Source organism: Poecilia formosa, unplaced genomic scaffold, assembly GCF_000485575.1.
Source record: "Poecilia formosa unplaced genomic scaffold, Poecilia_formosa-5.1.2 Scaffold208, whole genome shotgun sequence".
Lineage (NCBI taxonomy): Eukaryota > Metazoa > Chordata > Actinopteri > Cyprinodontiformes > Poeciliidae > Poecilia > Poecilia formosa.
In genome coordinates this window covers 778,603-804,217 of record NW_006800147.1, presented here as the reverse complement: position 1 = coordinate 804,217, position 25,615 = coordinate 778,603, and the positions used below count along the sequence as shown (strand labels likewise).

At 38.4% G+C, this 25,615-nt stretch overlaps 3 protein-coding genes across 9 annotated transcripts in view; all 3 read left to right on the top strand.

Moving 5' to 3' along the window:
• The window catches only part of hectd3 (HECT domain containing 3), a 19,129-nt gene extending 7,916 nt beyond the window's left edge, over positions 1–11,213 (top strand). For 5 of the 7 annotated variants that reach the window (XM_016679352.1, XM_016679351.1, XM_016679350.1 and 2 more), the window contains exons 2-20: positions 11–85; positions 2,705–2,958; positions 3,033–3,168; positions 3,364–3,485; positions 4,972–5,085; positions 5,253–5,335; positions 5,596–5,761; positions 5,837–5,918; positions 6,862–7,044; positions 7,124–7,176; positions 7,933–8,101; positions 8,178–8,291; positions 8,901–8,990; positions 9,102–9,308; positions 9,395–9,524; positions 9,949–10,023; positions 10,107–10,188; positions 10,277–10,348; positions 11,000–11,213. In XM_016679352.1, coding sequence (XP_016534838.1) covers positions 11–85; positions 2,705–2,958; positions 3,033–3,168; positions 3,364–3,485; positions 4,972–5,085; positions 5,253–5,335; positions 5,596–5,761; positions 5,837–5,918; positions 6,862–7,044; positions 7,124–7,176; positions 7,933–8,101; positions 8,178–8,291; positions 8,901–8,990; positions 9,102–9,308; positions 9,395–9,524; positions 9,949–10,023; positions 10,107–10,188; positions 10,277–10,348; positions 11,000–11,084 — 2,292 coding nt within the window. In that variant the 3' untranslated portion in view covers positions 11,085–11,213. The remainder of the gene's footprint in view (positions 1–10; positions 86–2,704; positions 2,959–3,032; positions 3,169–3,363; positions 3,486–4,971; positions 5,086–5,252; positions 5,336–5,595; positions 5,762–5,836; positions 5,919–6,861; positions 7,045–7,123; positions 7,177–7,932; positions 8,102–8,177; positions 8,292–8,900; positions 8,991–9,101; positions 9,309–9,394; positions 9,525–9,948; positions 10,024–10,106; positions 10,189–10,276; positions 10,349–10,999) is intronic. The other 2 variants (XM_007567425.2, XM_007567426.2) reach the window with 1 other exon arrangement.
• Positions 11,214–12,085: 872 nt separating this feature from the next.
• rps8a (ribosomal protein S8a) lies at positions 12,086–15,868 on the top strand. The gene is made up of 6 exons (XM_007567424.2): positions 12,086–12,185; positions 12,971–13,077; positions 13,292–13,391; positions 13,574–13,749; positions 14,733–14,862; positions 15,710–15,868. The coding sequence occupies exons 1-6, from the start codon at positions 12,182–12,184 to the stop codon at positions 15,817–15,819; spliced, it is 627 nt and encodes a 208-aa protein (XP_007567486.1). The 5' UTR covers positions 12,086–12,181; the 3' UTR covers positions 15,820–15,868.
• A 526-nt stretch (positions 15,869–16,394) lies between these two features.
• acadm (acyl-CoA dehydrogenase medium chain) lies at positions 16,395–25,374 on the top strand. The gene is made up of 12 exons (XM_007567422.2): positions 16,395–16,500; positions 17,699–17,804; positions 18,197–18,294; positions 18,586–18,655; positions 19,444–19,544; positions 19,766–19,846; positions 20,638–20,768; positions 20,868–20,976; positions 21,400–21,540; positions 22,261–22,356; positions 23,490–23,738; positions 24,570–25,374. The coding sequence occupies exons 1-12, from the start codon at positions 16,486–16,488 to the stop codon at positions 24,639–24,641; spliced, it is 1,269 nt and encodes a 422-aa protein (XP_007567484.1). The 5' UTR covers positions 16,395–16,485; the 3' UTR covers positions 24,642–25,374.
• Positions 25,375–25,615: the final 241 nt, after the last annotated feature.

The window sequence follows — 25,615 nt, the reverse complement described above, 5'->3', positions numbered from 1 at the left end:
GCGGCCGGAGTCGAGAAGACTGCGGCGGCCGGAGTCGAGAAGACTGCGGCGGCCGGAGTCGAGAAGACTGCGGCGGCCGGAGGAGGTTGGAAAACAGGATGGAGTTCAGGAACCAGCCATGCCCCCAGCTGTGCAGCCTGTCAACCAGGAGACAAACTGCTTGGAAACCATGACCAGGGGTACTGAGGCTGGCAGAATGGAGAATGAGAGGGGACTGGAGCTGTGGAAGAGGATGAAGAGCAAAGATTGAAATGTCTGGCTTGGGCGAAAGGGGTTTGCCAGCCATGACAGCTAAAGCTGCCCGGCGATGCCACTCCACCTCTTCCAACAGCTCCGTCAAGTTCATGAAGGAGCTGTGTTGGTTCTCCAAGACCAGTCTTGGAGAGCCAATCAAGTGGTGGGCGGGACAACATGGAAACTCAACTTAACATAGAAACCTAATTTAAGACACAGAAAAACCAAATCCTCACACAGAGTACTTCTCTATGGAGGACCGAAACCGACATAAGAAATAAAAGAATAAATATATAAATAAAAGAATAAATATATATTTTGATGAGAATTAAAAGTGTAGCACCCCACTGCTCCATCACCTGTTCTCAGGGCAGAACTTTAACTCACTTGCGGGGTGGCTACTTGGGTTCGTGATTTTCAGGTAGATACCACGCAGGTTTACCTCATATGAGTAGCATTTACTCCACTCCTGTTGTCATTCTGTTACCTTCCCAGTAAAATAATCCAGACATCCACGCACAAAGTTGCTTTTCTTATTTATCTTCAACACACAAACTAACCTGGCTTCTTCTACTCTGAACGGTGGTAGGAATTTAACACATACCAATCTCTATAACCCCTTATATACATTTACAAACATGAACAGTTCTTAAACTTACACCAACTTCCCATTTCAGCATATAACTTCACACACCTCCGCACACAGGGCCCGCACTCTCACACATACAGTCCAATACCCGTTGACACTTCCGTTGCAGGCCTGTTGATGTTTGAGTTCGCTGAAATGACCGCAGAAGTCCTCGTTACTTTTCCTCTTGTTGGAACCGGATGGACCAAACGAAACCGGCTCGCTCCGCCGACGTCCTCACAGTCACCGCTGCTTCGGTCTTGCTGCGTTACCCCAAACACGTGCTGCAGTGTCCTCTAATTAGTCGCAGTCCTCATTAACGGGTCCACACTTCCCATTACTCAATTGTGAACTATCCTCCGCGTATAATCTTATTTCTAACTCACCAACTATGTTTAACACGAATTTTTTTGTTTCCCGTACTGTTCCAATCCCTCTTTCTTTTTTCTCCCCTCTCTCCTTCCACTCTCGTTCTCCTCTCCTCTCCCAGAATCCTCTCTCTCTCTCTCTCTCTCTCTTTCTCTCTCTCCTTTCTTTCCCTCCGTACACTTCACTTCCCCTCGTAAATTTCAGTTACTCTCAAACATAGGAATTCATCCGTCTCCGTACTCTACAATAGGTAAATCACCGAAATATACGTTTATGTAACTCCCTTACCCATTCTTAACCCCAGTTACCTATCAAAAGACATAAACCCCCACTTCTTGTGGTTCTCAAACCCCAGGGCTACAAAAGCATAAATATATATTTTGATAAGAAATATATTATTCTTTATATATTTGTTCTTCCATAGCTCCAGTCCCCTCTCATTCTCCATGCCCATCCCCAGCCATTCTGACTATGGAGGACCAAACCGACATAATAAGAAATAACAGAATAAAAATATATAAATGACTCCATACTCTGCAAACCAGATCATAAACGTACTTACAGTCTGGGTTGTTTTTTTCCCTTTTATTAATGACACACTTTTATTACATACATTATATCTATCATGGTAATTCAGGGTGAGTTACAGGGAAGAAGCTTTTTAGTTATCTTGCTTTGTTAGTTATCTTCTTCCCTGTATCGTTAATTAGCAAAGCTAGCAAACGCAAGATAACGTTAACAACAGCCTGTCTGTATGATAAAAATACTGAATCGGTAGATAAGAACAGTTTTTCCTCACCTGGCTGTCTCCTCCCCCTCAGTAGTTCTTCAGAGAAAGGCAGACGCAGAGGCCTGTCAGTGTCTGTTGTATTTCATTACCTCTCTCTGGTTAAACCGCGACTCCGTGCTGAAGCAGAAACGATACTTCAACGTTTTCCGTCATCTGACAAGTAGCAAGTCTACTCCACTTTATTCACCAAAAACTTTTTTTTTGAATTCACCAAAAACTGATCTGTAATCTGGAACGTTCGCTACGTTGAGCTCCAGTTAGCCGCCTCATCTCACTATGCGAGAAGCAACTGCGTCATGCGTCACGGGCAAAAGGTCAAAGGTAACAAGGTGACCGGCTTATTATGTTGTACAAAAAAAAAACAATAAAAAAACTAAGAATTTTAGTACATGTTATTATGTGTCAGAAGAGGGCTTAGGAAATAATAATACCAAAAAAAAAAATAAATAAATTGACCAAAAGGGCACTTGGGGGCAAGGAGCAAAAGGGGCAGGTGCTCAAGCCCCCTTAGCTTCTGCCCTCTGCACGTGTCTGCATTTATTTGACAAATCTGCACCAATGCAGCACATTTTAGAAGGGAGTGTTTGCAGCTTGGTTCTGTATGACATCAGTCAAAGTTTTGTAATTCAGAGAAACATTTTGCTGATGTTTTTGACGACCCAACGACGGTCTTCTGTTCCCAGGAGCAGCTGGAGGAGCTGCGGCCCGGCCAGGACCTGGAGGAGGGCTGGATCCTGGTGTGTAAGCACACGGAGGGAGGCGACAGGCTGGTTCCCGTGGAGTCGCCAGAGACGATCAGCCGGCAGCAGCAGCTCTTCGGCTACGACCACAAACCCTGCTACAGGTGGGAGCAGGTGGTGGACGTGGAGAACGCGATCTACATCGGCTCCAAGCCCAAAATCGCAGAGTGCGACTCGGTGGCTGTCCAGAAGCTGAGGTGAGCAGAGTCGTGTGAAGCGACTGTTGACTGTCAACAAGGTGGTGAGTTTAAACGCTACCTGGACATTCCAGGTATGTTCCTCCCACCTGGACGTACGAATGCGACGAGGATCTGGTGCACTACTTCTACGACCACATAGGGAAGGAGGACGAGAACCTGGGCAGCGTGAAGCAGTGCGTCACCGGCATCGAAGTGTCTTCAAGCTCGGTGAGTGATACTCGGATGTTTACCTGCTACTTCAGTTAGGTTAATGCGTAGGCCGGTCACAATAAATAAAAAATTACATGATAATTTAAACTAACTCAATAATTTCTATTTGCTTGACTCACTGTTTTTCTATTTCTACTAAAATCTGATTGCATTTTCCTGCTGTGCCTGAATCAAACTGATGTTTAACGACAGGAGGATCCCAGCGGCGGGGTGACCTGTCTGACCGATGGCGACACCGAAACCTACTGGGAGAGCGACGGCATGCAGGGGCAGCACTGGATCCGCCTGCTCATGAAGAGAGGCACTGTGGTCAAGTAGGAACCTGCTGTCTGTCGGGTTATTTATGTCTGAAGCTCAGCTGTTGGCATCTTCATCAGGAGTTGGCAAAAGCTGAGCAATATTAGAAATTCACACAGAGGCGACATTATATCACTTCTTCACCTTCTTGGTCATTTAAAATGTGAATTTCTGAGATTACAATAATGATTTTTTTTTAAATATTGTGCAGCTCAGTCTCTACTCCCTCACAGGATTCAGAAAGTTTATTTTCTTACATTTTTCCAAGTTTAATTCTAAACTTGTTGCTTGGATGCATGTTGGCCTGTTGGAATAAGCAATAAATTGATTAATCAAATAATAAATTAAAACAAGCCCAATAATTTCAATTTGAATAATTTATAATTTTTGTCTTTTTACCAAAAACTGGATGATAAAAGTTTTCAGTCTGATTCTTTGGTCTCAACTGGTCCTATTTTTTTAAGAACAAATTTGTTTCATAATTCATTTTATTTGTTGTTTTAGATCTTTAAAATGTTTCCCAGTTCAAGTGTTAAATGTTTGTTATATTTTAAAGTTTATTGATTTTTGAGAATGTAATAATTTGCATGACTTTGCCATTATTGTGATGATACTTAAAAATGGTCTCAAAACAACAATTTTATAAAATGTGTTATTGTCAGAGGCCTAGATGGATGTTTTAGTTGCTTTTAAAAGTAATTAAAAATCTTATTTCAATTGTATATAAAATGTAATATTTTTTGCATCTTGTGTATTAATTTTTTAAAGAATTGCCACTGACTTTCCAGCATGTCTTTAACTAAGACAGCATGTACCAAGAGCTCCTGCAGCCTTTTGTGTTGCGAAGCTTCACAGTCTGGTTTCTTACCAGGAGTTTTGCATTTTTAGTCCTTCCCCCCAAAAAAGAACCCAAACAAATCAGACCTTCATTTACCCAGAAGCAATTTGCTAGTATAATTAAACATGCAAACACATAATCTGCAGCATACATAGAACTGACCATGAAGTCATCATCAGGTTTATTAGTGTAGCTCATTTCAGCACAAAAATACAAAGTTGTAGAGCACAGTCAACAATTGTCATTCGATACACATTAACAAAAGGACTTTAATTTATTTTGTTGATTTATAATCTAACTTCACTATTTTAAAGTCTGTTTTCTGAGCTACAGGGACCTTGTTTTTCTATTTTTTCTAGTTTTTGTGCTGCAGCTGTCTGATTTTTTTTATTGTAAATACACAGTTGCAAACTAATGTCATTAAAGATAAACGCATGGATGAGTTTCTCTAGATTTTGCTGATAAATTTGTCCTTTTTAGCCCTGCAAATGTTCTTCAGTTGATAGAAGGCCGACTTTGTAACTATCTTTATGTGTCTCTGAAGGTTCAGGTCACTTGTTTCTAGCTTTAATTGATTCCTACAACTTAAACCTTAACAATGCTCCAGGAATCAGTGAATCCTTTTTTCTGTCAAATGGTTTATTGTTTATATTTTCTTCCAACAGTAAGCTGATATTAACTGTGGACTCAACAGACGACAACTACATGCCCAAGAGAGTGACGGTTTATGGAGGAGAAGGAGACAATTTGAAGAAGCTGAGTGATGTCACCATAGACGAGTGAGCTTCAGCCAATAAACTTTATTTACCTGCATAGATTAGCAATTTAACAGCTGAATTATTGGTGCTTTATGAGTTTTATTTGTGAGGTGAATACTATCTCGGTTAATACACCAGAATTGTTTTTGTTCTATTTTATGTCTTTCTGTCCTCATTTTTTCTTCCAGCAATCTGATTGGAGAGGTGTGCGTTCTGGAGGACATGACTTCTCATCTCCCTGTTATTGAAGTTCGAATTGAGGAATGTAGAGGTCAGTCTATTTTTTTTTTACCTTTATTTGTCCAGAAAGCCACAGATATTACCAGTTGTTTTCCAAGTTACACGTTAAAGTTTGGCATTAAAGAAGAAAAACATAAAACTTACAAATCAATAAAGTTTGGAGATAATGATGATAAAAAAACATTTCCAGAATTTAAACCAAATTTTAAAATGATTTCCATCTTCATTAGAGGTAAGAAGAAAGTATCTGTTTCAGTGAATCCTAAGTAAAGCTTTCCAACTGTTTCACAGATGAGGGGATCGACGTCCGAATTCGGGGTTTAAAGATCAAGTCGTCGTGTGAACGGGATCTGGGTCTGAACGCCGATGTTTTTCACTCCTCCAATCTGGTCCGTTACCCGCGTCTGCAGGGCACGCCGCCCGACATCCTGTACCGCAGAGCGCTGGTGATCCAGAGGTAAAACGGCTGCGGTTTCCATTCTGCTTCCTTCAGCAGGATCAGTCCGTGACGCATCGGTTTGGTCTGTTGCAGGTTCATCAGCCTTCTGGACAACGTGCTGCCACACCTGGTGCCAGCCTGGGACTACAGCCTGGGAACGTTTAACCAGATCAAAGTGAGTCGGGTTGTAGATGTTCATGTGGTGAACAGCAACCAAAACCAAACCGTATGTGGTGACCGGCTCCTGATAAACCCAGCAAACAAACAAACAAACAAACATAGGAGCAGCAGACAGTTAAACAGGTTGAGCCAGAGAAGGTTCACTTATTGGATTTGTTTCAGAAATAATAATGGGAACATAAGTGAGAACATATTTTTTAAGTTTAGTAAACATGGTCTCTTCTGTACACAGAAAATCCAAGAGATCAAAACTAAAAACACCATCAGTGGGAATGAAGCTTCTCTTTTCAAAATGCTTCTTCCTCCATTATCAACAGCAGAAGAGCCAAAGTTATTTTCTGCTGCTGTTTTTTAGCCTCATGACTAAAAACCTAAATCTGAAATAAACAAAACTGAAACTCAGAAAGTGGAAATATCTTCCTGCTTTTAGCTGCCTAATTTGGTGAGAAGCAGCAGACTTAAACGTACAGATGAATGAAAAAAACATTGTCTTGTTCTGTAGTAACTACTTAAGCTGGTAATAGTAGCTGTTTGAAACAGTTCAGTGTATTTTTTTCCCAATAAGAAAACATTTTATTGCTTAAAATTCAACAGAATTCAAATTTCACTTAATCTCTAGTTTGAAGTAATTATCCGCTTGGGTTGCTAGGTAACGGGACTGAGCGTGGCTTGAGTTGCTAGGTGATGGGTTGGGCTGGCTGGGGTTGCTAGGTAACGGCGCAGTGGAATGTGACTCAATAATCAGAATGTTTTTGAAACGTCTCATTTTCCAGACAAAATAATCGGCTGGGTGTTTTTTTTCTTTTAAGCTCCTGGGATGTTTTTAGGAATAGAAACACAAATGGAAGCATAAAAACATGAGAAATGTGTCAAACAATGTTTTCTCTTTCCTTTTTTGTGTGGTTTCATCTCTGTGTGTGTTCTCTGGCGCCCTCTAGAGCATAAAGCAGTTCCTGCTGCTGTCCAAGCGGCGCTCTGCCCTCATCATCCAGTGCCTGAAGGACTCGGAGACCAGCAAGCCGAACTTCATGCCTCGCCTCTACATCAACAGACGGCTGGCCATGGAGCACAGAGACAACCCGTCTCTGGACCCCAGCTGCAAGAATGCCGTGTTCAGCCAGGTCTGGGTCAGAGGTCACAGGTTCGGCTCATTCGGACGTCGTTACCGTGGTCTCATCTTTACTTTCTCTGCTCTTTAAGGTGTACGAAGGTCTCAAGCCGTCCGACAAACATGAAAAGACTTTAGATTACAGGTACGTCTTCTTGGCCTCGTGTTACTCTCAAGTAGGAATGCCCCATATTGTCTCGTTTACGGTAATAACGGTGATTTATCTGAATTTTGTGTATATTTCTGTATAAATATATTTCTTATTCTGGTGACTGTTCATAAAGTTATAAGAAATCTCAGTTTCGAAGTTACACATAGGTCTCTCACAACAACAAATTTTGCTAGATGATAAAATGTCCCAGAAGTTATTGTGATAAATTATAATGTTGTTGTTTTGAGACCATTGTCAGTACCGTAATGGCAATAATGGCATAAAAATGCAAGAACACATTCTCAAGGATAAATACTTTAAATCCTAATGAACATTTAAATACTGGACATTTTAAATATCCAAAATAAATAAACAAAAACAGAAACACCAAATAAAATGAATTATAAGGTCTCTGTAGACAAAATTGTCCTTCAAAAATAGGACCAATGAAGATGTTTGTCATCCAGATTTTGGTAGAAGGAAAGAAAAGGAAAAATAGATAAATCACACAAATAGAAATTATTGTGTTTGTTTTAATTTGTCATGTGATTAATTGATTTAATTATTGTGACAGCCCTAGTTGCATATTTGTTTGGCCAAATAAAATACTAAAAAAACAGAAAATGTGGAATATCATGTATCATTATCGAGGTATTTAAAAATATATATCATGATAATTTGTTAGGACCTCTACTCTCAAGTCAAAGTAAAGTTTGAACACAAACCAAGATGTGTGTTTCGTCCCGTCAGATGGCCGGCTCGCTACGACCAGTGGTGGGAATGTAAGTTCATCGCTGAGGGAATCATCGACCAGGGCGGAGGATTTCGGGACAGCCTGGCAGACATGTCGGAGGAGCTGTGCCCCAGCTCTGCCGAGTGTCCCATGCCTCTGCCGTTCTTCACCCGGACGTCCAACCAGGTAGCGGATCCGACCTCGTCACTGCTGCCAAACGTCAGTGAGCCTCGCCTTTCTGAAACCGTCTTTTGTCCATCAGGGAGACTTTGAGGCCAGAGATTACTACGTCCCCAACCCGTCCTGCAAGGACTTCCATAAATACGAGTGGATCGGCCAGCTGATGGGTGCAGCTCTCAGGGGGAAAGACTTCCTGGTGAGTCAACCTGCAATCCAATTGTAAGATATTGGTTGCATCGGTAAATCTGCACCAGTTTCATTAATATTGGGATATTGGTGATCAGCTGATACTTACATGTGCAACAGATCTTATCTACCTCAGCAAAGGTCTAAAAATCAACCATCTCTACCATGAGAGAAGTTTTTGTTTACATTTTCTTTACAAAATGTAAACAAAAATGGAGTAGCGCTGTAGGATTTCTCTTTTGTCGTTGGACCATGATCCATTTCTCCAATTGGCGCCAGGCTTGTGTTTGCTTTGGTTGTATTTACCCAGAATGACCTGCATTCTGGGTAAATAGTATCTGTAATACTGAGTTTACTCTCAGATTTAAAAATAGTTGCCTGCCCCTAATATTCAGTCATAGAGTTGACCCAAATTCAAATTACAAATAAATAGAAGCTTTAAGCATTTGTGTCAAACAAGATGGCCGCCTTGGAAATATGGAAACCCAAGGACTGCAAATCCAGATTTTCCAAAAGCTAAATCTTGAGAAACCAAAGATTTAATTAATCGATACAAATGATGTCGCTCAGCCCTACTTTGGGCCATATTTTAATTTAAAATGCCAAATCCCTGCTGCAGGTTCTGGCTCTGCCTGGCCTGGTGTGGAAGCAGCTGACAGGGGAGACGGTCAGCTGGAGCAAAGACTTCCCAGCAGTCGACTCGGTTCTGGTGAGGACATCTAACCAGTGCAGATCCGCTTTCCCATGCCTGACTGTAGATTTTGCTGTTAATTTTTAGTCTTTGTTGCGTTTTGTAACTTCAGCTTCAATCTGTGATCAGGTGAACTTGCTGGAAGCCATGGAGAACATGGACAAGGAGACGTTTGAGTTCAGGTTCGGGGAGGAGCTGGTCTACACGACGCCGCTGACCGACGGCCACATGATGGACCTGATCCCGGGCGGCAGCAACGTGCCGGTTCGATACGAAGACCGCAAGGAGTTCATCCGCCTGGTGCAGAAAGTTCGGCTGGAGGAGAGCAGGCAGCAGGTCGGAGACAAACTCCTCTTACTTTATGACTGTTCATGGTTTCCTCTGTTTCGTTGTTGATTTCTGTTTTTCTCTGTTTGCTGCAGGTTGCAGCCATGCAGGCAGGGCTGCTGAAGGTGGTTCCTCAGGCTGTACTGGACCTGCTCACATGGCAGGAAGTGGAGAAGAAAGTGTGTGGAGACCCGGAGATCACAGTGGAAGCCCTGAAACGGCTCAGTAAGTTTTACTCACTATCTGGTGTTTTCTGTCATTATTAAGCCTTTAAACTGAAATGTATAAAATTATACAGCAACTTCAGGTAGGCCTGTCGCAACAAGTAATAAATCAACAATATTATCATTTATCGCAACATCTGGGACAATTTATCATCCAGCCAAATTGGTTATTGTGACAGGCGTAACCTTCAGGAGTGCTGAGAGGCAGAGGAATAGACCGTACAACCAGGATGTCTCTGAATACTTACATAAACGTAGATTTTATTTTTTTTAAGAAACATATGTTTTGAAAGATTTTCTTGTATTGACATTTAGCTATAGGATCAATATCTTATCAAACAATAAATGTTTTGAATGTTGAAAGTGTCAAAACCTGCGCAGACATTTCATTAACATGATGAAAATGTTTTTTATTTATCGACCAGCACGCTACGAAGACCTGGAGCAAAGCGACGTCAGAGTGCAGTACTTATGGGAGGCGCTGTCGAACTTCACCAACGGTTTGTTTCCTGTAACGTAAAGATAATTCTTTACAGGTTAACAAGCAGAAATGAATTAAACGCATTGCTTTTTAAATTTCTAGAGGATCGCAGCAGGTTTCTGAGGTTTGTGACCGGTAGAAGTCGTCTTCCCGCACCAATCTACGTCTTCCCTGACAAACAAGGGTGAGCTAGACTGCTATGTTTAGGGGTTATTTCTGCACAAAAGTGGAAAAACAGAATGATCCCAGCTTGTTTTTGTTTTCTGATTCAGGTCGGACACGACTGACGCACTTCCACAGTCGTCCACGTGTTCCAGCACCTTGTATCTACCCAACTATCCAAGGTATGATCAAGTTAAGGGCCTTAGGTTTAATTTTTACAAGTTTAACTCCTTAAGTGTCAGTTTTAGCTTCACCTGGTTCAAATTCTGTAAAAACAAATATATGTAGCATACTTATCAAATTTTACTATCTAGTTATTAATTGGTTAATCCAAAAATAGTTAACAGATCAACCATACGCTATGTTGAACAGAAAGAACTGAGCTTTTCACATGTTGATTTTATAAGTATTTTTTGCAGCTACAAATGATTAAAGGGATGCAATGTTGTTGTATTCTTGACAATAGAACTTTTATTTTCTTTTTAAATAACAAAATTTGTCTAAGTTGTTAACTGAAAAATCTGCAGAATTAATAATTAGAATAATTGATTTCTAAAATTGTAAAAGATAAAAATGTTTATTTTATTATTGTGTATGTATATTTATATTATTTAGATTTTTCCTTTACAAATATCTTCTTTAGTATGTTTTTTTTTTTTTTTTGTGCAAAAGCGCCATCTAGTGGAAGTACTTGAACATAAACGAGAAGAAACTTAACATATAAGCAGCCATTACAAAATAATTATTAGTTGCAGGATTTGGTCAGGGTGCTATGATGACTGTTTTTGTAAATGCAAAATGGCCGAACACTAAACTCCTGCTCTCTTCTTCAGTGCCAAGGTTTGTGAGGAAAAGCTGCGCTACGCTGCGTACAACTGTGTGGCCATCGACACTGACATGAGCCCCTGGGAAGAGTGACCTCTGTGCTGCCTCACTGAATGCTGCTCACTATGCGGAAAGATGCACACCGCCATGTTTATAGCCACATCTGTACAACTGCCAGTTAACAATAGCTGTATATATTAAACAACTATGAAGAAACATGAACCTGACTCCCTGATGCTTAACATGGTCTTATCTTCAAATGATAAGTTTTAATAGAGTTCCTTGAAAATGTTTAAAATAATTTCTCATCCAAGCAGTTAAAACAGTGTTTTATATCTGAAACTTTAGTTTTGTGAGTAAAAGCCTAAATTTTACAAATTAAATCATGACACAGATGGCAGATTATCAATTATATTTTCAGGTATCATCTATAAATCGAACATGTAGTTTTTGAAGATTTAATGTTTGGAAAATCTTTTCATGAACACGCTCCATGGGTTTTCATAGTGCAGAACGATCCAGTGTATCTGGGGTGGCCATCTTGTTTGGCAAACGTGTTTTACAGCCATCCAAAGGCAAAGATCGTATTCCAGACTCTTAATTTTCTGAACAAATGATCAGAGATTTAAATACGAGTAGAGATTAGCAATGCTTGCTAACAACTGATGGTGTTAGCTCTTAGCATGTCATGACAGTCATGAGACGGTAGTACAGCGACAGTCTGAAGACTGTCAGATTTGCTGCAGGACTGACTGCTACTGCAGATTCTTCCTGCCCATAGCATCATCAGCCACAACAACTTTTTGAAGATGTTCGGATGATATAAGTTACATTTAATTTTCTTTTTTTGATAAATACAGTGTTTGAATTAAAAATAAACAAAATCTGAGTCTAAAGAAAAGTCAGAATCAGGTTTTTTCTGGCCTGGTTATAAAAGCTTCTGAAAAGTGAATTAAAATCTTAAAAAATTCTGATATTAGCTAGAATTATTTCCCTCAGTCGCCGTATTCCTCTTCCGTAAAGGTGTGCGGTGGCTTACTTCGAAATAGTTGAACTGATTCTGAAGGTACATTTTAACAACCTTTAAACCGCGTTTAAACGCGTGGGACTGTCTAAATTATCGCGAGAGGTCGAAGCTTCAAACCTACCCATGAGCCTTTGCGATTCCTCTTTCTAGCCGGCGCCTGAGAATGGGTACGTGTTTTCATGCATTGCTCGAAGACAGAATCCTTGTCCATCTCGTTTTTTATCGGCGGAATTTTATCAAAATGTTTCGCCTTACTGCTGCTTAATAATTTTTAAATATTTCTAGCTCGAACTTTGATTCGCAAATGCAATAGATGATGTTTTATAATGTAATTTTCAGTAGCTGTGTGAAATGCTCCAAGATGGCTGCTCGCATCACCCATTTCTAGCTAACTCCTGCAGGTGAAGTGTGTCCCGTATACGATGTAGAGAGCTGCTAAATTTGATTTAGATATTTTATTAGATGGTAGTGTGAGTTTTAATGTTTGTTGGGTTTGTGAAAGTTGATGTTTAGATGTGTAAACATTGTAAAGCTAAAGTGAAGGCTGTTAGCATAAGCTAGTGCGCTAGCAGAGATCATGTCATGCTGTTTTTCATATTCTTAAGGGCAGAAAGCGCACATTTTAATGTTTTTTCTTTTAGGGACTAACTGGTCAGAAATTTTAGCTGATACATGTTTAGACATTTTATGTGATATGTTCAGTCTCTATTAACAGCAAAGACTTGAGTACTCAAGGAAGTAGAATTTGAACCAAAATGTGTTTTAATATTTCTGTATCTAAGTTCACCTGAAATTGCTTGAGTGACGTGATGAAACTCTTATAAGCGGATTCCAAATTCAGAATGCGGACAAACCTTACCTTGGAGAACTGATCACTCAAGCAAAACATTGTTTTCAATCAATATCGTGGTAGAAACTGTGATGTGACACATTTTTGTAAACATTTTTCCAGGTATCTCAAGGGATAACTGGCACAAACGCCGCAAGACCGGCGGTAAACGCAAGCCCTACCACAAGAAGAGGAAGTATGAGCTCGGTCGTCCACCTGCAAACACAAAGGTTAGAGAAAAGGCAGTTTAGTGTTAAATGCGTAGCAGCGTGAGAGATGAAAACTTGCCCTTAGGTAGGCTCCTATTTGAGCCGTTTTGGTTCAAAGCTTTGAGCTTACCAATGGTAGGACTTGTCATAGTTACACTGACACGCAGAGTTAAACTTTTGCTTTTGCTACTGCTGTAGAAATTATGTGTTTTAACGGAGCGTGTAATCGTTGCAGATCGGAGCTCGCCGCATCCACACAGTGAGGGTCCGTGGTGGGAACAAGAAGTACCGTGCTCTGAGGTTGGATGCTGGAAACTTCTCATGGGGCTCTGAGGGTGAGTGTTAATTTAAATTTCCTGAGAGTCCTCTTTCCATGATGAGAACTTTGTCAGTTCTGCTACTGAGTGCAAGTGGTGAAACCAAAGACTCTGAGAAAAAAAAGTCCTGTAAAACTAGTTTTTTATTTCAAAGAGTGAGGTGTTCTTGTTCTGATTTTTGCTTCACTTTGTTTTATCAGGCTGCACACGCAAGACCAGGATCATCGATGTGGTCTACAACGCCTCCAACAACGAGCTGGTCAGAACCAAGACCCTGGTGAAGAACTGCATCGTCCTGGTCGACAGCCTTCCCTTCAGACAGTGGTATGAGGCGCACTACGCCACTCCTCTGGGACGCAAGAAGGGAGCCAAGCTGGTACGTTTCGTACCTTTAAACTATATTTAAAGATTGTGTTCAACATGTAAGATGCAAATTGATGCCATCTTCACATTTTGATGGGATTGTGTGATCTGTACTTAACGTTTTATCACAATATTTTGTGGTACTGCTGTGATCATAATTAAAGTGACAGTAAGAACTATTTATTACTACCTTTTCAGCCAGCTGTACTTCTCTGACTGCATTACAAGGCAATCAGCTGCACAAACTCAAAAATTCCCATTTCTAATACACTTCTTTTCAACACAGATCACATAAAGAAGTGTGATTTGCATGATTAAATTGCACACAGTATCTGCATCTAGTCATATATTCAGATGTATTAATATTTAATAATATAATACTTTCATTTCAGTGGAGAGAATGGTAAAATTAACAATCCCAATAATACAGGAAAAAATTTATTGAAATTTAACGTGACAAAGACAAATCCACATTCACAATTGCATGTGGTTAATTTATGCCCCTCATTTGTCTAAATTCTCTGAACAAAATGCTGAAGCCAATGTTCATAAAATGTGAATTGGACAATTTGCTTTTAGTACAACTAAGCCTGTTCTTCTAACATTCGAACAGAGCTCCGAATTGGTCAGAAAAAATGTGAAATGTCCTTCATCCGATGCTGTTTTTATGATTTAATTACAAATTGCTGGGAAACTTTGAACTTTACATCTGGAAAAAGTATTTTTGAATTTAAAAATTCTTAGTTCAAGAGCTGAGATTTTGAGGTGTTTACAAGTGAGAATCAGTTGAAACATAAGCTTTAGATAATACTTGTATTTTTAATCTCCATCAAGTCTTTCCATGATGATAACTTTGACCAGTTCTGCTACTGAATGGAAGTGGTGACATCAGAGTCTCTGAGAAAGACGAGCGAGCAGCACCAAAAACAATCAGCAGTGTTAATATCTACAGAGATTATTTATTATTCTAATAAGTTGTTTCCTGTCCTGCTGCAGACTCCTGAGGAGGAGGAGATCCTGAACAAGAAAAGGTCCAAAAAGATCCAGAAGAAGTACGAAGAGCGTAAAAAGACAGCCAAGATCAGCACTCTCCTGGAGGAGCAGTTCCTGCAGGGAAAACTTCTCGGTAGGTCAAAGATCCTGACCCACTACAAAAGCTAAACAAGGAGCCTGAAAACAGAATTTCATGATATTCAAGTTTTTAAAAAGGGAACAGTTCTGTGAATCTCTGTAAAGAACTCACTCTTAAAGTTGTGCTCAATGTTTGTGAATTTTGCCTTATAGTTTCAATTCTGGGTTCCCAAGAGATAAAATCCATCTTCAAACTACTAGTTTGGTCAGAAATGTTCTTTGTTTTGGAAATTCTGCTTTTAGTTTGGCATATGGCCGAGTCACGCTGACAATACGGGTCAGTAAAACTGTCAGAAGAAAACAATTTTACAGGGTTTAATGTTTACTAAAGCAAACTCACAATGGCGTCTAAGGGTCATACTATGAAAATCTAAAAAATAAAATTATGAGAAGAAAGTTGTAACATTAAAACTTATCTTAATTTTTCATTATAAAGTTACATAAAGTTATTACCAGAATAAACTTGTATTATTCAGTTTTATGTCCGGCTGTGTAATATTTTGAGAGTGAAGTCTGAAGAGATGTAATATGTAGAGCCTCTTATGATTTTATACTTATATAATTATTATTTTATTATTATGATTTTATTCTCGTAACATTCTACTTTTTGTAATATGTCTGTCCTCATGTGACTTTACTCTGATAGCTTTATTTTTATTTGTTCTAATTAGCTCTAATACTCCATTGTTCAAATTACACTGCTTTAGTGGATATTTTTTAGGACTTTTAAGCTGTAAATTAACATACCTTTAATTTTTTTTTTTTTTTTATCCATATTTATATTTTTATTACCTGATTTCTGCTTTAGTTCTTCCTAATAGTTTTTTCTTGTTTTCCTGCAGCTTGCATCGCCTCCAGGCCCGGGCAGTGCGGCAGGGCAGACGGATATCTGCTGGAGGGCAAAGAGCTGGAGTTCTACCTGAGGAAGATCAAGGCCAAGAAGGGCAAATAGATGTACAGCTGTTTGATACAACAATAAAACTCAAATGTCCCACACCTGATCTGATCTCTGAGCTCTTTGTTCAAGCAAACAATTCCTATAAAATCTGTGTAATTGGGGCAGAAGCTGGAAAAATTTTTAACTTTTAATTCTTGACCTGGTTTTATTTACACACACTAAATGATTTCTGATAAAAATCACATGAGCTTGAGATAAAAAAAAATAGTTTAATTTTTTTTTTTTCTTCAGAAAAGACAATAAATATCGGATGTATTCGACCCAGTAATCTGGTGCTTTGTACACTACTTCATGATAAAATGTCAGATTTATGTCTGGTGTATTTCAGTCTTGTATATTTGTATATGGTGTATTTGATCTGAATGTCATCCGACCTGTTTTAGTTTTAATCAAAACAGGTTCCGAGCTGTTGGTGTTTTTAATTTGTGTTTTAACACTTCTGAGACAGTTTTCATTTTCCATTACGTTCAATAAATGCTATAAACAGTAGAGGTGAACTGCATTAGGTAAGCTGGAGAAACTGGGACAAAAGTCACAGTGGAGATGCCAGATTGTACACGTCACCTATTTCCGTCGCTGTGATTGGTCGAGAGGACGCTAACTTACTGCAGCAGAGGTAGCTAACGTCCAGTCGGGTCAGTTTATGCTGAAGGATCAACAATGCTGCTCAACAAGGTGGATTTGTTTCCTCTAATTGCTATTTATAGAAATATTTCTGTGTATTCACCAGTTAATTTGTGAATGTAAGCTTTAAATTATTGCATTTGCATCAGGAAATGAGGCTAGTCGAACCGTTACGTCACATGCTAATGATAGTTAGCAAGTTGCTATAACGGCTACAACACTGATAAATAGTTTTCCAACGAGTTTTTGAAAGTATGTTTTAGGCACAGTTTGAATTATTTTCGGCATCCCCTGGGTCTTTAACAGCAGACCTGAATACGTGCCTGTGTAAATACCTGCAGTCTCAAGGTCCATTTTGAGGAGCAGGAGAAATATTAGGAAAGAGTTACTGAGTTAAACTGAACCTGGTCTAAGTAAACTGACTCAAATACCTTTTAGTTTCTGTTAAATGTATTTGGATGTTTTTTGTTGTTCATAACCCCCTTTGAGTATGTTGTTTTTAAAAACTACAGTATTATTTTTCTTGTAAACTTGCCCTTATATTCTCTGACTTGGTGTAACTACGTTCTTCCATTTTCATCCACCTTGCTGCTGGTACACACAGTGTTTACCTAACTATAATTCTGCCATGCAGTAAGTAGACACAATAAGATGATGACAGAGATTCTGTAACTATAATAATATATGTATAATTTTCATGCAAATCTGGAACAAACTTTGAGAAAGCTATGAAACAGCCGAAACACTGAGTTCCTTTAGATCTAGACTAAAAACCAAACTGTCCAGAGTTGCTTTTGAAACATAATCAATGAAACATTAATCAACAATCTGATGTTATGTTTGCAAAATGTAATGTTTCAATTGTTAACTGTGTTTCTACGACTTTGCACTTTGTGTTTTTATGATGTAAAGCACTTTGAAATGCCTTGTTGCTGAAAGGTGCTATGCAAATAAAATTTGATCTAATTTGATTTTAGGTATGCATGTACTGAAACTAATGGTTTTGTAAGATCATTCAAAGTGTTCATACGACAGTTTATTCATAACCCACAGAAACAATTAGGAATAATAGACTTCAGTGGTTTCATCAGTAAAAGTGACTTTGTTTCTTTAGCTTCTCCTCACTGTCAGACTTTGATTTTACTGCTTATTCTTTAGTGTTTCAGTTTGTTTACTATGTGCTCAGATGCAGCAGTCAGTGTTGCTTTTGCCAGTAGAAGTGTAACGGTGACCTTTGACCTCCATGCAGGTGTTCAGAGCCAGTCTTCGCTCTGGGATTCGTCTGCAGAGCTCTGGTGCTGCTGCAGCCGCTGCAGCTTCCAGCCGCCATGCAGGAGCTCCTGGCTTCTCATTTGGTGAGTGAGAGGAAAACAGGACAATAAGCAATATGTGAATACAGAAAAACGGTGCTGAATCGACTTTTCTTTTTTTAAAACATAATCATCAATGATTACACATTTAATTGATAATTCTGCACCAGCACAGCACATCTAAATGCACTAATAGCTTCACAAGTTTGGACAAACATAAACAACTTTAAATTTCCTAGTAAGTGCAATTAGGAGTATAACAGCCAATGTAAAGTAAATAATAAAGAAACTGTTCTGATTATTTCTTTATAATAAATAAAACAAATTTTCTTAAAAACAGTCTGCAGCCTTGTTCTTTCATGGTTTTTCCCAGGAATCAGATTTTAGAACGAAACCTAATTTTATTTATTTAGCTGTTTTTGTTGTTTTCTGAACAGAACTGACGGATCAGCAGAAGGAGTTCCAGCAGCTGGCCAGGCGATTCGCTCGAGAAGAAATGATTCCTGTGGCAGCTGCTTATGACAGAAGTGGAGAAGTATGTTCAGAAAACAAGAGGCTCAAACATACTGCTGAATGTTTTCTTTTAAAGTGTAGTTTTACAGAAAAACTTTAATCTTTTACTCTACAGTTGTACAAATTTTCTAAAGATATAAAGCCAAATTTAAATACCAGTGGTGTAACTGTGCATTATTCTATTGGTTTAATGTTATAAAACATAGTTTTATTATTTGGAAATAGAAAATGGATTTAAATGAAATCAAATGTGGGTTTTGGGAAGCCTAATGTTGAAGTTTAATGTGTAATTGATCTTAACTTTGTCTCCCAGTATCCGTTCCCCATCATCAAGAAGGCTTGGGAGCTCGGCCTGATCAACAGTCACATCCCACAGCAGTACGGTAAGCCATTACTAATTTAATACATTTCAGTAATATACAACCTTTTTTATTGTCAGGAGATTATAATTACAGATGTAGATAATTAAATAAATGCACATTTAATTATCTGTATAAGATGTTTTAAATTTACATTTTAATGATTTAATGGTGATTCAATAAATGGGCTATTAAATAAATTATTTATTTTATGGTACATTTGATTAATGATTTAACAATCAGTTTGTTTATTTAATTTTGTCCCATTTTAATTCTTCATAAGGAGCTTAAATAGTTTGATATGAAATTTTTGATTATTCTCTGAATACAAGATTTATAGCCAAATCTTTGCTTTACAGATAAATGTACAAAAATGTTAAAAACATAAATAAAACAGATCAAATTTAGTCTTTTTCTTTTTTACTTATTTTCATTCATATAAAATAATTAGTTGTTTTTTAATTAAGCCAGTTATAGCGTCAAATGGAGTTTATTTGGAGTTAATAAACTAAAAAAAAATCCGTAGATTTATTCAGTAGCACAGCAACATTTATGACATAGTGACTTCTCTTTTTTATTTATTTCACATTTAGGTCATATTTAAGTTACTTATAATTTCACATGCTATAAATTTTATATTACTAAAGGTTTATATTTGGTAATGTTTAACTGTTTGGATGGGAGTAGATTATCAGTAAATCACTTTCCCCTTGGGGATCAATAATATATGTTCTGATCCTGATTATTGACCCAGATCTAAATGTGACGTTTCCTCCAGCCGCTTCTCTTAAATGTTGAGTTTTTCCTTTAAGGTGGAATGGGCCTGTCGATCTTTGACGCCTGCCTGATCACGGAGGAGCTGGCCTACGCCTGCACTGGGATGCAGACGGCCATCGAGGCAAACTCTCTGGGAGTAAGTAACGCAACGCATCCAAAACGACGTCATCAGGACAGGAGAGCCGCCGGTGACACAGCAGAAATTATTTATTTGATCTGTTTTATTAAAATATTGTATTTAAATTTAAGTTTATTGCTTCAAAACAGATTTTATTTCTCTTAATTTCCTTCCTGATAATTGTTCCACATCATCAATCATAAGAAGCAGCTCCATATTAATTATTTTTTACTTTGCAGCAAATGCCTGTAATTCTTGCTGGAAATGAGGAGCAGAAGAAGAAATACCTGGGAAGGATGGCGGAGGAACCGCTGATGTGTGTAAGTTCAGCACCAGACAAACTGTTTTAGTATAAACCTTGAATAGTTTGGAATATTACTGAAAAGTCCATTTATTTCAGAAACCTTTTTCAATAAATGAAGCAAATGATTAAGATTAATTACACTCAGATGTTTAATTACACATTAGATTAATCATTGTAATTAATGTTAATTATGACTTTTTAAAACACGACATTTCAAATTAGACCAATAAAAAATGTTTTTAATACAGAAATTAGGACTGGACGATGTGGCTTATATATAATTATTGATTATTTTTTTGTAATATCTGAAATACTGGCAGACTTTCCTGTTTTTTCCACCATTTTGACTCCACGCTGTTTATTTTTAAACATTGAAGATCTGGTAGAATTCAAGATTGCTCAAATAATGTTTAAGGCATTAAATAAACTGTTATGTGAGCAAATACAGAGCATGGTTTATCAAAGAGAAGCAGATATAACTTAAAGCGTGGCTCAGCCCTAAGGATTCATATTATACGCATAACAAGAAAGAGCTTCTGTATTTCAACTCATGGAGTAAAGCTATGGAACAAGTTGAATGAGGAGTTAAAACAAAGTCAGAATTTAACACAATTTAAAAGGAAAAATGAGGAGATCATTATAACAAGGTACAGAAATGTGACTGTTTGCTTCCAATCAAAGTATTTAGTAATAACTTATAAAATTATAGCATTAAACACGGGCAACATCAAAACATTTAAACTAGGATGAAGCTTTTCTTTCTGTTTGTCGTTCAGAGTTGTGGCGCGTCTCGTTTCTCCTCCTCAGGCGTACTGCGTCACTGAACCCGGAGCCGGTTCTGATGTGGCCGGACTAAAGACCCGAGCCGTGAAGATGGGAGACGAGTACGTCGTTAACGGCCAGAAGATGTGGATTACCAACGGAGGGAAAGCTAACTGGTGTGCATCTACGCCCGGCTGCTGTCTTCCTTCACTCAGTGGGGGTTATGCGGATGCAGTATTGGTAGACAATGTGTTATTTGTCTCTTCTGTCCCCAGGTACTTCCTCCTCGCTCGCACCAATCCTGATCCCAAATGTCCAACCAGCAAAGCTTTCACTGGCTTCATCGTGGATGCGGATACTCCAGGGATTCAGATCGGAAGGAAGGTAGGCAGGGTGTTTAGACATCTTTGAAGTTTTAAATGTATCTAAAACTAAAACTTTAAAAATCATAAATTCGTCTATCCAAAATTAAGGCCTTAAAATCTCATCACTGGCTCTTTTCTATTGATAATCCATAAGATGCTAAATTCACTGTGTGCATAAATCTTGACATTACTACTATATAAAATATACAATTTCCTTTTCTCCATTTCTCTTATAAGTCTTAAATTTCATTCATAATGGTCTTAAAAAGTCTTAAACCTGCAGAAACCCTGGTAAGCAGGGCCTCTTAGTAAAGCTGTGAGCGTCTCTGTAAATCAAACTAAACTAATTTAGCGATGTTGTTAACGATGAACAGTAAATATCTTCTGCCCAGCCAGGGTGGTTCATGCTTGTGGCGTTCTCTGACCCGTTTTGTCCTTTCAGGAGATGAATATGGGCCAGAAATGCTCGGACACCAGAGGCATCACGTTCGAGGACGTCAGGATACCGAAGGAGAACGTTCTGATCGCAGAGGGAGCCGGGTTCAAGATCGCTATGGGTGCCTTCGACAACACCAGACCACCAGTAAGAGCTCCACTTACAACCAAATTATTCAGATTCACAAACATTCTCTTACAAGATTTACCATAAACAAGTGAAAAGAGAGCAGGAAGAAGAAAAGATCTTGTAAAAACCTGCCTCTTCTATCAAAATACATTTTCTGAGGTGTAAACATTAAATCAACAATATAAATTACAATCAATCCATCATTCTCCTCATAATTCACTCAGAAGTCTATAAGACTTAATAATTTGCCTTCTTGTAAAATGTTTTGATTTCTAGTAAAGCATTTTTTCATCATCTAAATTGCTCCATAATTTCACTCCATCCATCAAAATGCACATTTGTTTTAAACTAGTTCACAGTTTTTACCTTTAAATTTATTTTTTTATCTCTTGAACCTGAGAAAAATAAATTTTCTAAACTAATTGTCAATAATATTTTCTAGTTTTAAACATATCTGATAGTATTTTTAAATAAATCAAGTCCCTTTAGTTTCAATATTTGAATAAACGGTACTTTCTCTAGCGTTCACTTTATATGAAATTCACATTAACTTTCTTTTTTCACAAAAATCGTTTGGTGTTTGATTTGTTTGTTTTTGTGCCATTAAACCAAACCAGTAAATGTCTTCAGTATGTAATAATTTAAGTGATCAAATGTTTCCCATGTTCTGTCTCGCATGTTCCACGTTTAAATGTATTTCTGTTTTGTTTTCTGTTAACTAACGTGACTTTATTTCAGGTGGCAGCCGGAGCAACAGGCCTGGCCCAGAGGGCCCTGGATGAAGCCACCAGCTACGCCCTGGAGAGGAAAACCTTTGGCAAAGTTATTGCTGAGGTTAGTTTGAACATCCAGGATGGGGTGTTCATGTGTCGCATCATTTTTAGCTGCTGTCGGTTCAAACTATGACTGGACAGTGTATTTAGCTCCTTTTACAAAATTTATGCTTGAAATAACCCCCCCAAAATGAAAGTCTTTGGATTGTTTAGGTATCAAAATAAAGCCAAGACTCAAGAGAATATTCTAGATTTATATAAAAAAAAAACAACAACTCTTCTGTTTCTGAGGGAGAGTGAATGAATGTGGCATACCAGAAAAATAAATCATATCCGCCTAAACTAAATGCAGCTTGTGGTGTGTCTGTCCCTCTGACTGCATGCAGCTGAAACCCGAAACGTAAACCACAGAGGGGTCTGACCGTTTTCTGTGACAAGTTTCATGGAAAAGGTGAATCAGTTTTATCTGACAAAAGGCCAGGCGAACAATCCCAGCTATGCATAGGCCTGTTACAATAAAACTAAACCAATTAATCACATGATGAGCTCAATAATTTCTATTCGCATGACTTACTGTTTTTCTCTTTTCTGAGCTTCTACCAGAATCTGGTGTTTTGGTCTCAACTAGACCTTTTTTTGAATACAATTTTATTTACAGAAACTTCTAAATTAATTTTATGTTATTTCTGTTGTTTTTGTTTATTTGGGATTTTTAATATGTCTTCTAGTTCCAGTGTTAAATATTCATTACAATTTAAAGTTTATCTAGTATGTATCTTTATCATTATAGTTATAGTACTTGAAAACTGTTTTTTCCAGATTCTGTGTGAATCTGTATCAAAATCCAAATAAATAACCAAATATTCTTTGATTTATATCAGTTATGTTGTTTGCATATAAGAATAATCGCATAACTCTTTCCTCCTTGTTATAGGATTTGTAAACCTGGGTTTTATCTACATTGAAATATTGTCCCAAATTTGTTTGATTGATTTAAGTTTTAAGACTAGATTTGCTTGATAATGCATAAACAATGTGAAATATTGAGGAAAAATTCAGAGTTTTGGCCCTAATCCTCTTCCATAACAATACATTAACTAAAGCAAACGGCTAGTAAACTCGGGTGTATCTGTTGTATTTCTGCTGAAGCCTTTCTACCAGGATGATTACAGTGTCTGTGTTCTTGCTCGGCAGCACCAGGCCGTGTCGTTCCTCCTGGCTGAGATGGCCATGAAGGTGGAGCTGGCCCGGATGGGGTACCAGCGATCCGCCTGGGAAGTGGACCAGGGCCGCAGGAACACCTACTACGCCTCCATCGCCAAGGCCTTCGCCGGAGACATCGCCAACCAGGTGGCCGCCGACGCCGTCCAGATCTTTGGAGGAAACGGCTTCAACAGCGAGTACCCAGTAGAGAAGCTGATGAGGGACGCCAAGATCTACCAGGTGAGGAAGATCGCTTCACTTGGATAAAAACTGAAGTTATTATGTTTGGGCATAAAGGGAAACGATGTAGAGTCAACCCACAGCTTCAGTTATTACAACTGGAAACTAGAGATCAGGGTGATGGACTCAGACCTGAACTTTCAGAAACACATAAAGATAGTTTCAAAGTCGGCCTTCTGTCACCTGAAGAACATTTCCAGGATTAGAGGACTAATGTCCCAGCAAGTTCTAGAGAAACTCATACATACGTTTATCTTTAGTCGCATTAATTACTGCAGCAGTGTCCTTACAGGGCTGCCTAAGCTGATCCAGAACGCTGCTGCTGGCGTTCTGACTAAAACCAGTTAGACAGCCCAGTTCGCTCTTCATCCCAGTCCTAAAGTCCTTCACTGGCTCCATGTAGCTCAGAGAGTAGACTTTAAGATACTGTTGCTAGTTTATAAATTACTGAACGGCTTAAAGATCTGCTGTTGTCATAGCAACCTTCAGGTTCTGGTTCTGCTCTACGTCTCCAGAACCAGAATCAAACATGGAGAAGCAGCATTCAGCTTCTACGCACCACAAATCTGGAACAAACTTCCTGAAAACTGCAAAACAGCCGAAACATTGAGTGGCTCTAAATCTAGACTAAAAACCCACCTGGTTGCTTTTGAAACATTAAAAATAAAACTTTAATCAACAATCTGATGTTTAACGATGACACTCAGCAAAATGTAATGTTTGCTGGTTTACTGTGTGTTTTTGTTTTTTGATTATATAAAGCATTTTGAACTGCCTTGTTGTTGAAATGTGCTATACATATAAAACAACTCTGATTTATTTTATCCGTAGATCTATGAAGGCACAGCTCAAATCCAGAGGCTCATTATCGCCAGAGAACACCTGGGAAGATTCAAGAAGTGAAGCCGGTCCGTCCTCATCCTCAGTGATTCTCTGTTAGCCTGTGGCTCCTGTACATAACGCGATTCTGTAAAACGGATCCGGCCGCTGACCCGGGATGCAGCTCCAATGTTTTCTGCCTTAACGAAAGATTCAGATCATCAATCTGAGTCACCAGGTCCTGATTCTGCTGATTCAAACAATGAAAACTACCTTAAATATGACAATTAAAACTCGTTTCCAAGCCAAAATAACACAGAACGCTGTAAAAATGTAATTTCTCCAGTGAACCGTTTAACTGCTTATAGTTTTTATCATAAAAGCATCTTTAAGCATTGATCAGTTATTGGTTCTCAGTCTGAACTAAAGCTGCTGTTAATCTTGTGCGTCAGTGACTCAGATCCAGTTTTCTGTAAGGATTTATTGTCGCTCACATCTTCAGCCTTTTAATAATAATCTTGCTCAATATTTTTGCCATATTTTGCCTTGAACATCCGTCTGACTGATCAGATTTGTAAAATAACTTTAAATTTGAACAGAATGTGTAGAAAGATGTTTAGAAGTCTGTCTTGCATGTCTAAAAAAGCTGTTTTTTTCTATCTTATCAATAATATTTTGCCTGTTTTTGCATTTAAAATTAGATTTAAACAGTTTTATAGTCAGATTTCTTCAGACTTCACTGGTGTTGGATGCATTTCTGTACTGTAACGTTTTTTTCTGAGCCTGTTTGCCATCAATTCATTAAATTATTACACTTTAACATGGGCTTTCCATCCTTTCTAAGATATAAAAAACTTTTTGTAAGAAGGAAATAGGAAAAAACTGCTTCCAATTTACTTGGAAGCAGTTTTTGTTCCTGCAGCAGAGTCACAGCTCATTCATCCCTGACGAAGCTTTTGTCGGTCCACTGCTGCTGCTTCCACACTTTGGGTGGGAGCAGCGGGGAACCTAGAAATTTAGAAATTTATTCTTATTTGTTTTCTTTGATGAATGGCGGA